The sequence below is a fragment of the Aulonocara stuartgranti genome, assembly GCF_965226115.1.
Source record: "Aulonocara stuartgranti genome assembly, chromosome: 15".
Classification (NCBI taxonomy): domain Eukaryota; kingdom Metazoa; phylum Chordata; class Actinopteri; order Cichliformes; family Cichlidae; genus Aulonocara; species Aulonocara stuartgranti.
Window position 1 is genome coordinate 30443955 of NC_138951.1, and position 13054 is coordinate 30457008.

Here is a 13054-nt window from a genome sequence, read left to right on the forward strand (position 1 = left end):
TAGCAAAGTTTAGCCAGGGGGGCCGATAGGGCATTAACAGGGAAAAGGGGGCACAAAGACATACTTTTCTTTCTTATTCTCATTTAAAATGTCTAGCTTTTAATAAATAATTATCTGACACCCAAAGTTTTAATTTGATGCAAAATGAATAGAAGTCCATTATTGTATATAGTGACTATTAAGTCTAATATATATATACTGTATATACCCTAGTAAGCTATAGTACTTTTTCCTTTGGGAAGGTACCATCTGTGCAGTCTGCAATTTTGTTGAAAAAAGATGTTGAATCTATTTAATATTTCTTGAAAAATAATTGATTTCTGTGCATTTTTTTTTCACACTGCATCAAATTAAGGTTGATTATGTCGATTAAGCATCATGAGGTGGAGCGTGAGGGGTGGTTCCCTATTTTTTATTTATTTATTTTTGTTGTTGCTGGGAGTTGGAACCCTATTAGTTAGGTTGCTTAATATTTATGCTAAGTACTCTTTAAAATACCAGAATAGGGAGGATGGTGTAGGTTTAAGTTTATTAGATTGATCAGTATTGCTGAACTATGAAATATTTTTTTTTGCATACAGGTATAACAGAATAGCTTTAGTGTAGTTGTTGTTTTAAACTTGAGTATGAACTTATACAAAATGCAGTAAGATATTTAAAAAACAGCTTTGTTGATTAAAAAACACTATATCGGATTCATATCGGTATCGGCAGATATCCAAATTTATGATATCGGTATCGGTATCGGACATAAAAAAGTGGTATCGTGCCATCTCTAGAAAAGACCCAGGAAAAGGGAGTTAACGGAAAAAAAAAATCATGATAAAAACCCTAAAAATCATAAATTTCAAACGACTCACGGACCGGGGTTGGGGACCGCTGGTTTATATCATTACTGGTAATTATGTGCCATTATATTCCATGCCATGGTACAGTGTAACACAAAAGTAATGTAACAAGTAGTGTGAAGAAGTACTCGCCAGGTAGCGATTAATATCATGTATTACTTATTTCAATACATGATATGTAATGCATTACTTAGTGTTGGACCCTGCATTATGACAGACTTTAAGCATGAAAAGTAGTCCTTACCTCCTCTGCAGGTCCATCTCCTCTGGTGTGGGACCATTCTGAACCTGGGGGCCCTGTCTGGGCAACGTAGGACCTGTAGAGGGCAACACACACACACACACACACACACACGCGCACACACACACACACACACACACACACACACACAGCAACTGTTAGACATTTAGCTCACATGATCATTGTTCCAGTCAAAGCCTCTGACCTATCAAAATACAAGGTTTTTAAGGTAACCTGTGCAAAGAGCTGCTCAGAGCAGTTCATAGTGAAAGCAGGGAGATTCTCCTGGTTGCCATAGTAACCAAATTATCTGGCAAAATATCTGCAGTTTATCTGGCTTCTGTAGCTCTCTGGTGGCTTCATGTCCTGTAAAGCCATTTCTGGCAGACACTTGTTATTTGCTAAGAAAGGGAGGTAAATACTCGGAGCTGGACTGAAGCGCCAGGTCTGAGAGAAGAAAGAGAAAAAGCAGCACCACGAAGAAAAAACAAAACTAGCACCAAAAGGCTTTGTGGAATCTTTAACACGCTCACGTTTCATATTTGATCCAAACACGCAAACACTCAGTGCTTCCACATACATCTGCTACACTCCAGGTTCAAGTCATGCCACCACCCCACCCTCTTCCTGTAGGAACATTTGGATGCAGAGCAGTTCTCCCTTTCTTTTGTTAACTGAGATGCATCTCAGACTCCCAGGGGGGCTTTGAGCTTTCAGTGTGTCCAGTTAGTTTTTTTTGTTTGTTTTTCCAAAGGAAACATCATCACAATAAAGAGCAGTGTGAAAAATAACAGGTACTTTAAGCTTAAAATAAAAGTAATAAACAATGATATGAGTTTTTGCAATGAAGTAAATTCAAAGTGTAGATGGTGGAAATCACAGAATTAGCCCTGTTTCATTTGAAACACTGAATTTAGAACATCCAGTCATTTTTATAAAAGCTCAAAACCTTCTGAACAGAAACCGTCATGTATCCATATTAGTGTGTACCACAAATACTACAAGTTTCCAGTCATTCAGAGAACAATCGCCACCATATTACCCACTTTTCTCTTTTATCAGCCATTTTTATAACCAAGCAGGTACAGCAGGTGTGTGTGAGAGTGTGTGTTTGTGTGTTTTGTATACAGACAAAGCAATAGGAACTAGTCAGAATCATGCGAGCCGAACTGAAGACAAACACAATTTTCTGAGAATCTGCCAAGTCTGTCTGACAGTGACCTATCATGCTTTTATTCTTGTAAGTGTTACATTACAAATATAGTTTGAAATGATCTGCGGTAATTTTAAAATGACTCAATATCAGTGCAGCACCATGGGTCAACCATATTACGACGCGGCTGGGGGGAAAACGTAGAGCATCACAAATATGATTCCTGCAAGGAAGGACCAGTTTGACTATTATTGATCTTTTGAGGGGTAACATCAGCACCTAAACAGGAGAAAAGAAAGCTATTAACCAAAAAGGCTAAATCTTTATAACTACAAGGACTGCTTTTTTCAAAGAAGATATTTATGATTTGTACAAAATGAGTAATCTAGCTCTTCTAGACAGTAAACATCTGTTCACACAACAACAACAACAGAAAAAGGTCTGATTGGAATAAGCAAGCTGGTCTTGTTAGATCCCATCTCCAGTCTAACACCAATGGCCGTCGGCCACCGAAAACTTCAATATTAATAAAATGCAGAAGAAAATGAACAGCATCCCCCATAGGCAGGGAGCTGTGAACACAATATGCAGCATCTGCAATTGCAAGCAGGTTTTGTCTGATTGGCTGCCCCTTATAAATGGGAAGTAGGTGGGTCTTCTGTGCCCAGAGCCATAGCTGTATGCCTGAAATGGCCAAATGATGGCCTCTCTGTGACTTCATGCAGATCTGAGAGTAGAAAATAGAACATTTTTTAATTGTTGTTTAATATTAAAAATTTTTTTAAAAAAAAAGGTAAAACAAATCCTGCATGAGTGAAACACTGACAGCTCTGTGTACTTTACACTCACTAATGAGCTAACTTTTACCTAAAGAGGGGCATTAGTCAGAAGGACCAAAGTGGTGCTGTGTACATAAAACACACACAGCAATGAGAAGCTTCTGGCTCTGCACGGAGCAGATTTGAGTGTAATTAGTATTCAGCCAAGTCCTGACCGTATCAACAGACCGAGACAGAAAGATAAAAGGGGCTGAATCTGGGCTGCAACCAGGCTCATGACTGCATCTGAATACCAACGTGCTCACACACATTGCCTCTACTTAACACTGCCATTGGTATTGACAGCAGCTACTTTTCCCACAAGGGGAGAATACGAGGTTTGCCACGTCTGTGTCAAAGCAATCAGAGCACAGGAACAACAGCTCTCTTTATGTTACTTCCTTTTCTTCCACTTGCCTTATCTCAGCATTTTTTGTTCAATTTCAGACTTTTAGGTCATCTGCAAGAAATGGTGAAGGATTTTCTGTCACCATAAAAGGCCACTTGACAAAAGAGTATCCAAGCAGAAATAGCCAAATATTTGGAATACAGATTATCGAGTTAAAAGGGGAGGTATGAGTCAGCGTGGTGCCATTAAGGCCTTCATTTATCAGTCGTAAATACTAGCTGTTTGTTTTGAGGACAGGTCCATACCATAAAAAACAAAAAACCTACTTGATTAAAATATGACTGATCTCTCCTTCAAGGCCATCTACTAAACACTTCTGGACCATTTTAAGACGTTAAATCAAAACTGTGACCCTTCAGCTTGATTCATTTTTTCCATTTTCCAGAAAGCAAAAAACACAAAAAAGACAATGGAGGCAAAAAAAAAAAGAAAAGAAAAGAAAAAAAGCTGTCCGCAAGAGATGGCCCAGAATGCAGTTCAGATCATTCACATAATTTTATGTGAGTGTTCTCCCAAAGACACCTCAGGGTGTTGCAGTAGAAGCTTGGATTGCCACAAACACCCAAGTGGAAGACTGTGGGCATGGATAAAATCCTTTGGGGTGCTCAACTGGATGGGATGTGGGAAATGTGCAGAATGTGCCAATGCCTTGGGCTCTGGTTCAAATTATCATGAGATGCTCCTGTGCAGTTTGTGTGTTGTGATGGAGAGCTGCGTCTATCTGGGGAAAACTGCTGCCTTCAGGGAACCCCTTTGCTTTGGAAGTACAAATGTACTCAGTTATTTGTTTGAACCCTGCACTGTCACAACACGTAACACTGATATATTCACCTACATCCAAGTTATCTGATATTTACGACACTGTTTTTGTTACCTTTTTGTAAGTTGATTATATAAAGCAAAGAAAGTTTTATTTTTCATTAAATTCCATTAGGCATTTGAATTTTTTAAATTTCTAAATCTTCCAATTTAGCTTTCATATTTGTGAGGAAACGCTGGTTTTACTACAGGATTTCAATAGCTGGATAAATTATAGAGAGTCTAGTCTTTATTTACGCACTCAGAAATGAGATATGTAGATTCCAATTTAAAAATTATTTGTTTGAAAGAAAACTTAGCATGGTGACACGTTTTGGTGACACCCCAAGATTTTAGCATTTATCTGGTGCCAGTTTATTACCAAAGAAAAAGAAGAAACCTTTAACCTCGGCTCAGCTAACTAATGCTACCACACCCTGTCATCTACACATAGACACAGACAATCATACGCTCTCATATTTACACTTATGGGCAATTTAGAGTTACCAATTAACCTAACCCCACTAACTGCATGTCTTTGGACTGTGGGAGGAAGCCGGAGTACCTGGAGAGAATTCACGCCAACACAGAGAGAACATGCGAACTCCACACAGAAAGGCCCTGGCCTGATGATGGAATTGAACTCAGGACTTTCTTGCTGTGAGGCAACAGTGCTAACCGCCCTACCACCCCAATTTTTGAACCTCTTATTTTTATTCATGAATTTAAAACAGGCTAACACAGAGTGACACATAACCATTCACCATCACAACAGCAGCCATTTGTTATATTGGCTAACTGAAGTTATATTCGTAACTTCACTAACTTCACTAAGTTTATCAGTCAGATATGTTTTGCTAGTTTAGTCCCTGGTAAATGGATCTGTATTCACGCAGACCCAGATGGATGCACTGGGGCTACAGTACCTTGTGTACAAAAAAAAACAAACCCCATGGAAAATATCAAAAAAAATATCCACAAAACAGCAAGGCTGCGAAAGGTGAACCGCATCAAAGAGAGGGACCACTGTATTTATGAGAGATGTGAGTTTGCTAGTCCTGAGCAAGAAATGCAGATCAACTCCTAAATATTTATTTGTTGAAATCACACATGAAGACGAAAACATGTGCTTAATTTTTGGAGAGCAGGTTTCTGTGAGGATTACTTAGAATCGCCATTACAAGACTAAACACACAGAAATACAAGAACCTTACAGATGCAGAGCAGAGACAGACAGCTGAAGGACTGCTAGCAAACCTGCAAACACAAGGACTTTTTAACCAAACTTTATACATCCATTTACCATAAAACTAGCTAAAAACTGTAATCCATTCTTTGATGGTGGCTGTTGCAGTAAAAAGAAGAAGGAGAAAAAAGAAGCAAGAATATGGCCCTCTCCAGGTAACAAGTTACATCGGGGCTACTGTGGGAACTTGAGCGCTTCAGTTGGAAAACAAAGCAGGCAATTTTGACTTTTCCTCCTGTTTATTTGTGTAATAAATGCAATAGTCTGAGAGCTGGCAGCCATGTACTGAATGAAAGAGGCTTCTACAGGAACTCATTTGTTCAGAGGTAACATGCCTGGATAGGCTCAGCTGAAAACTGGCATGATAATAAATACCTAATGTTGATTCTAAAATTTAGAAGACACCTGATTTTATATTTGAGAAAATAACTACAGGAGTTATAAAGAGTGGCTAAGCTGTGACTTCAGATTCTGATTTATGTAAAAAGCACAAAGCACAGAGCGTCCTTAGATTGTTGATAAATATCACAGAGGGGGAAAGGATTAGCACAAGCTAACATGGTTTGTGTGTGTTACCATCAGGATCCCAAAACTGAATATCAAAAACTAACACAGAAAATAGATGCAGCTTAGCACTTAAATAACAAACACAATGCTCTTAAAGCTACAGTGCCTTAAAAAAAAAAAAAAGGAAAAAGGAAACACTTCAGAGACACTTTAATCCCTGAACGTCAACATTGTGTACTGATTATCCCCAGCACAAAGTAAATCTGAACAAGACTGATACAGAGCACTTTTTTTGTTACCACCTCTGCATGTAGCTATCCATCTACTGTGATCCAAATCATCTCATCTTATTACCATGATGATTTCCTTCTAGTCCAGTCTTGAAATATTATCAAATGAAGGCAGTCTATATCTGCAACTGCTGACATGGTCCCTTGTCTCCATCTTCCACTGCCTGTGGGTGTAATTGTGTTACTGTCTGCTCTAATAGAGCTTATGTGCTAATGACAAGACTCAGACAGCAGCCTAGCAGGGCAACAGCCCCAAAAGCTGCTCAGGAGGGATGACTTTAAATCAAATCACCGGGTCAGACGCTCATTTAGGCCTCGTTTTCTCATTAGACCAAGCTTTTTATTACTGTATCTTAGTATTTAACTATTTAGCACAAGGAAGGCAAACGCCAAACCTGCCGGTGCTCGGAATGCTTTCTCAAAACACAGCCAGCCTCCCTTTTTGTCAAATGGATCGTCTCCTTAGAGCTGAAGTGATCCAATGACCCCAGACAACAGCACTTGGGAAAGGCTGGGAAAACAGGCAGAGAAAAAAGTAAAGCCAAAGACAAGTAGGAGGTTTAACAAAAAAAAACAAAAAAAAAAAAAGCAGTATATCATTAGATCACCATCAAGGTCTAAAACACTTTTTTGGAAACAAGAGTATTGGCAATGTGTCATCTCAGCAGGAGTACAAGGGAGATAATAGTTTATAGGAGATAACAGAAAATCTATAATTGCCATCCACTCACAAATCTGATAAGTAACTTTTCTTGAGCAACCTTGAAATGTCCTGCAGATACACACAAGTACAGTAGCCACTGACGGCCATCACTCCTGTATACCTACATAAGGGCAGCGTCATTGTGGGCCTCCTCTGGCAGCAAACGTAGCGCCACAGTCCGTGTGAGGCCCCGTCTGAACCGTTGCCAGGCCTCAGAGTCACTACCACCCTGCTGCCAGCTCCTCTTGTACAGTCCTGGGACGTCACATATAAAACCATAGCTCGGGCTCTCCAGAGTTTCCTCTGTCAATTCCTTGTGCCTTAGCTGTGCAGTGCCCACAGTGAGGGAGGTTTCTAACGCAGACTGATGCTTACGAGCAAAAGTTCCGTCAAAAGAAGACTCCTTTTAATAAAATAGCAGTGGCACAAGTTCTTTATTCTCTGCAGTCTGATGTCCTGATATCCCAATATCCGGACGGTGCAACTTTAAAAATGATGCTGGAATGCTGGGTGTGGTTTCTCTTTGTGCCAGTTCTCCAACAGATTAGAATTGATGGAAACAAAAGGAAGAGGGGAGGGAGGGATATAAAGTAGGAGGGAGGGATGAGCATAAGAGGGAGTGAGAGAGAGCAAAACTGCTGGAGATTCAGAGTGAGTAGAAAGAAACTGATGGGACATAAAAGGAAGATAAAGAGGCCAAAGGAAAAGAAATAGACCGGGTGTTGTGTACGTAATGTGGTACGATGGATTCCCTACCTGATGGGTTGGTCCACCGGTTTGTACTTCCTGGATCTAATCTATTATTTATGCACTGGATACAGAGAAGGACACATGCTGCTGCTCTCAATATCATTACCAGCATGTGCATGGAGATGTAGAGGGACTGAAACTCCACGGTTTGTCGTTTCACATAAATGTAGAATACCTAAATTATTCATTCAGATGACAAGAAATGGCATCAAACAGAAAGGCTTAGTTCACCCAAGTTAGAACACCATATAATGTCTAGACCTACAGACAGAGTGGATTTTCTTCTGTGAAATTCTCAAACGGACTAGCCACAGAAAAAAGTGTAACAATTAGAAAGACCTCTTTGAGCAAGCACCTGGCGACAGTGGGAAGGAAAAACTCAGTTTTAACAGGAAAAAACCAGGCTCAGGGAAGGGCAGCCATCTGCTTCGACTGTTTAGGGAGGGTGACTCCATGTAATTCCTGGACACCGAGCTCACACTCAAGCCCTAAAGACCATCCAAATAATATTTATAATCGATAAACAAAAGTATTTATAGCCTGTTGTCTGAGCCTGGAGTAGAATAAACATCAGTCTCAGTTCTCCAGACATCAGTCTGAATACAATCCAAACACCACTTTCAATATACTAGAAGATTTTTTGTTAGCCCATAATAAAAATAAAGATCAGAAATGTACATATTAAAGTTCTGGGTAGACAGAAACATCGAGGTTTAAAAGTAGTTTGGCTTAGTCAGTAGTGATATTAATATTTACCCCCCAAGCACTTGCTTATGATGTTTTGTTGCTATTTATTCACACACTTTGTGTCTGAGGAAAAAAAAGATACTGTTTTCAGTTCTATTGGTGAATGCCATTTAATGATCATTTACCAACGACAGTATCAGCCAAGCATCAGTACGGCTGCATCCCTGCTATGAACCAAGGTAACTGAAAGACAGGTAAGTCTGCTATTTTCTTCCATTGTGTTGGAGGCAGAAATCTCAGAATGATGGATGAGAAATTGTGCAAACAAGATTAAAACAGCTGTTTTGCTTGCTGGAAATGCAACGCTAGTCTGACAACCGTCTGACCTGAGGATGTCAGGGTCTGCACAGGACGGGGGTGCAGCATGGACTACAAGTCTACAATTAAGCTGGTACTAAACCAAGGTGATGTATTACTGGAAACAAACTATTTTATTATTTTTTTGAATCAATGACATGGTAACGATATTATTTTTGAGCTCACAGGAATTAAACAGCAATATTTCAGTCCTTTCCGATGTTTTATAAATCATTTATAATTTATAGAATATACTTCATTTTATTGACCAAACAAATAACAGCTGATTAAACCTCAATTTAAAACAAAAAAAACAAAAGCAGGAAAAAAAAAAAACTGGTTTTTTTTTTTTTGTGGGGGGGGGGGGGGGGGTTTTAAAGTCAGGTTGAGCAAGCTTAAACTTTTTTGGTTCTATCCTCCACGTCTCATCAAAAATGAATATGGTGATTACCTTTTTTTTTTTTAAAAACCCAACCTTAGCATTAGTTATCGGAGCTATCTGATATGATCTGGACACAAAACACAAAAGTAAAGGGGGGGAAAAAAAAGGTGCCATCAAACCTCGCAACCATCCCGTTTATACAAGTGAGGAGCTGACACTGTCAACTGCCAATAGGTCAAGGTATTTCTGTAGTGTATGTGTCTGCAGTGGACAAGCATTTATTCACTTCATTTCTCTATAAACATGTCCATCCGTCAAACCCTTAGGCACCAACATGCTAAAAAGCACACGGGGTTATAAATAATCTATGAAGCTCCGAGTTTCTGCTTTGGTACACACTTTGATCCACAGAGCCTTACGGTGTCACGAGGTCCTACATTTTTTAGCACACATGGCTACAGGGAGAACCAAAGCCAACAGCGTGTTAAGATACAGTCAGAGACATGCTGCCCTGGAAAACCGAATGAAATTCGAAATTGAAACTGCCTTCACACAGTCAAAGGTAACATGTAAGACAAATGTCCACAGCCAGCTTGATTTAGACTGTCTGGCACAAAGCTCAGACAGCAGGATTACAGGGACAACTTTTTACACACCTAAAGCTCACAGCGTCATATAGATCATGATGTCATCCTCCAAGGTCTGTTGTCGGGTAAAGTGGCCGCATCTATAGCCCATGCAGTAAGAGAGAACACGGCCGATCTACAGAAGTACATTATTCTAATCAAATCAGATTTTGGTCATATTTACCAGCTCAGAGCATTGAACTAACTCCATAAAATCGCTTCCATTGCATTTGCTTAATTCTGTTTACCACCCATAGAACAATAACAGTTTACTGAACTGCGTTTGAGTCCAACTGTGTAGCCAAATACGTATGCTGAGTGAAGCATTGTGTCTTCTGGCCATCATGAAAGGATGCAGGTGTAAGGTGCTTCAACAATATCTTGAATATCTGTCTAGTCATTACATCCTTTTTTTTTTTTTTTTATCTCCAGTTTGTTCTGCGGGTGTCTGCAGTTCTCCTACTGGCCAAATGCAGGCAGGATTGAGAGAGTTACTAGAAAACTAAGTATTTGTGTCCGCCTCAATCTCGTGCTTCCTGCTGAAGTCTGTGTCTTCGGGAAAGGAAGGTGAAATGGTTCTCCATCAATAACCATTATATTAGATAGCCAAGTAAATGGCTCATCTGGCACATAAACCTTTAAATTCTCTGCGTGGCTTCCAGCTTTCCTCATCAATTGCTCTGCCGCTGCCTGTCCAATCCCTTACCTCTGTTAACCTCATCCATTACTTCATTAATTTAAAGCAACCTTGCCATGACCTGATTGGATGGCTGACATTACACTAAGCAGGAACTTAAAAGCTCATAGATGCACTCCACCATCAAAAGCAGTGACTTTCAAGCTATTGGTTACTGGGATTCAAAAGCCTTCTCTCTTTGCAAAGCGAAGACACCAGAGTGAAATCTCTTCTTTGAAAATGGCTGATCCAGATGTTCCGTTGCTGCCGTTTTAAAAGATTTTAAAGATTTAACGTGTTCTTTTTATGTGTCCAAATTTAAAAGAACTTGGGCCTCTGGAAACCCCTGTTAAATCATTGACAAATTAAAATCTGAATTTGTGAATTTCTTCTTGATTTCATTTTTTACCATGCTGTTCAAGGTCAAGCTTAAAAGCTGTTACTCCTTAAATCAGAAAAACAACTTAAAAAGACAGGTGTTAGGAGTTAGATTCACACAGAATTTGCATCATTACAGGACCTCTGACTCAATCAGAGAGAGTACATTAATTATTATGTTAATTAGCGACAAATCCTGTTACAGACAGACGTGCAGGAGATTTAAGTAGCTGCGGGTCCAGGCTGAGCTGAGCCGTCTCCATCTGTTTCTGTATCTCCGACTCACTCAATGTGTCAAAGGATTATTTTGGGGCTCGTGGGAGTCACAATGTCTAGAGGGGCAGTAGGGTAATGATATCTATACCTCTGCTCAGCTACACATTTCAATCACCACCCCTTGAATGACTGCTGGAAATCCAATTCCAACCCAGTGCTCTGTCAGAATATCTGAGTGACAGGGCAGGGATGATTCTGAATCCATGTCAAACGACAGGGATCATCTGTCAGTGTGACACAACCTACAAACATGTACTTAATATAGTTTCAGATCTGCCCGGCAACCTGCAGAATCGAGGGTTATGGTAAACACTTGGAACTAGGGGAAAGCAGGGGGTTTGACTTAGAGGGGACCAGATGATCAATTCAACAACTGGATCACATAAGAAATTATTAACTGGTCAATCACTTCCCTCTAAACGTTAATTAAATGTAACTAATTTGTTGGTTGCAGACTCGCATGTAGAGCCAAACTGTTTGTGCCAACCTGTTTGGATGTAATGCAATGGCCCATCTACAGCAGGATGGAACCCAATGGTCCTGATCCAAGGACAGAATGAGTTCCACACACAGATAAAGGCAGAAAACAGGGCTGGCTTGGGTGCTCCTGTAAAGCTGCTCCCTCTACCTTACCCACGAGAATCTTTCACACACACACAAAACCAATACTGTCATGAATTATATATTACTGAATGACTCATTATAGCTCGACAGGCTAATGGTAGCAGCAGCAGCAGCAGCAACAAGGATGGATCAGTTTGGACAAGAATGTGAGAGGAAAACACTACCAGACAGCAACAAAGTAGCTGTAGTCACATGGAGTGTTCAGTCACCTCCCCCCCACAGTCTTCACTGTGAAAACTTGAATTAGAGAACGAAGAAAAAACAAAACAAAACAGAAATTAGAGATAAGCCTAAGTGGGGATGAGGAATGCAGCACAAGAGGGGGCAGCTGTACATAAAACTGCTTCATCAGCTTCTCCGGTAAAATGAGTCTCCGATCATTCAGAACTGGCAGTGAGTGCTCAAAAAGTGCCGAAAGGCTCATTTTGTCAGCATTAAATGACAAGAAATGGCAGCAGATTATTTTAGACTGAGAGAAGAGAGCATTCTGTGGGTAAATAATAAGACCTATTATCTATCTTCTTTTTCTTTTTCTTAAATTCGATATTTCATCATGTCAGAGCATTCCTCCAGTCTGCAACATCTTATGTGTGCAGGAACGTCGAGTTTCTTTTCCATGACTTGGAGTTGGGACACCGCAACAAAGTTTGCATTTTTTGGTCTAATTTTTGCTATTTGAATCTAAGAAAGGTTTAAAGACAAGCCAGCAGTGGAGATCCTTTAATTATACTACCACTCTGCTGATACCCTCCCAGCTCCTACAGATTCACACAAATTGTATTTAGCACATGATTAATGAGTAACAGCTGAATGACACAGATTCGCTTGACGCAAGGAATCTTTGCATTCCATGCTATAAGATTAAAGCACATATGACTTTGTGGGAATGCAATGATGAGCAGGAAATTTGGCACACACCATATAACTGGCCATTAACCAGAGACCAAAAGATGGAAACTTATTAGTGTGACTCAAGTCTTGTGGTGTCTGAGGATGTTTTGACCATCTGAGCTGAAAAATGATGACAGCCATAATTACAGCGTGGTTGTTTGGCTTTTTAACTCAAGTGTTTTGTTTACTTCCTCGTGAGTTTTGGCAAAGTTGAGCAAGATTTGGTTTCGGTGAGGGTTTTCTAGATTCATTATGATGTTTCCACTGAGTTGGGCCTGTACCCAAAAGAATACATGCCTTAAAGCTGCATATTCTAAGTACTGGTCTATATTCTAGATAAAGTAAGCAATGTTTCTTCCTGCTTAAAGGCCAATACTAACTGGTTTCCCAAACT

At 39.9% G+C, this 13054-nt stretch overlaps 2 protein-coding genes across 12 annotated transcripts in view; one reads left to right on the forward strand and one right to left on the reverse strand.

The window, feature by feature from the left end:
- The window catches only part of enah (ENAH actin regulator), a 141679-nt gene that overhangs the window by 36608 nt on the left and 92017 nt on the right, over positions 1-13054 (reverse strand). For 10 of the 11 annotated variants that reach the window (XM_082505295.1, XM_082505303.1, XM_082505299.1 and 7 more), the window contains one exon: positions 1093-1165. In XM_082505295.1, coding sequence (XP_082361421.1) covers positions 1093-1165 — 73 coding nt within the window. Of the gene's footprint in view, positions 1-1092; positions 1166-7138; positions 7549-13054 lie in introns of those variants that run through there. The other variant, XM_082505300.1, reaches the window with a different exon arrangement.
- Positions 1-13054, forward strand: part of LOC309689130 (putative ribonuclease ZC3H12D) — a 184528-nt gene that overhangs the window by 584 nt on the left and 170890 nt on the right. The window lies entirely within an intron of this gene.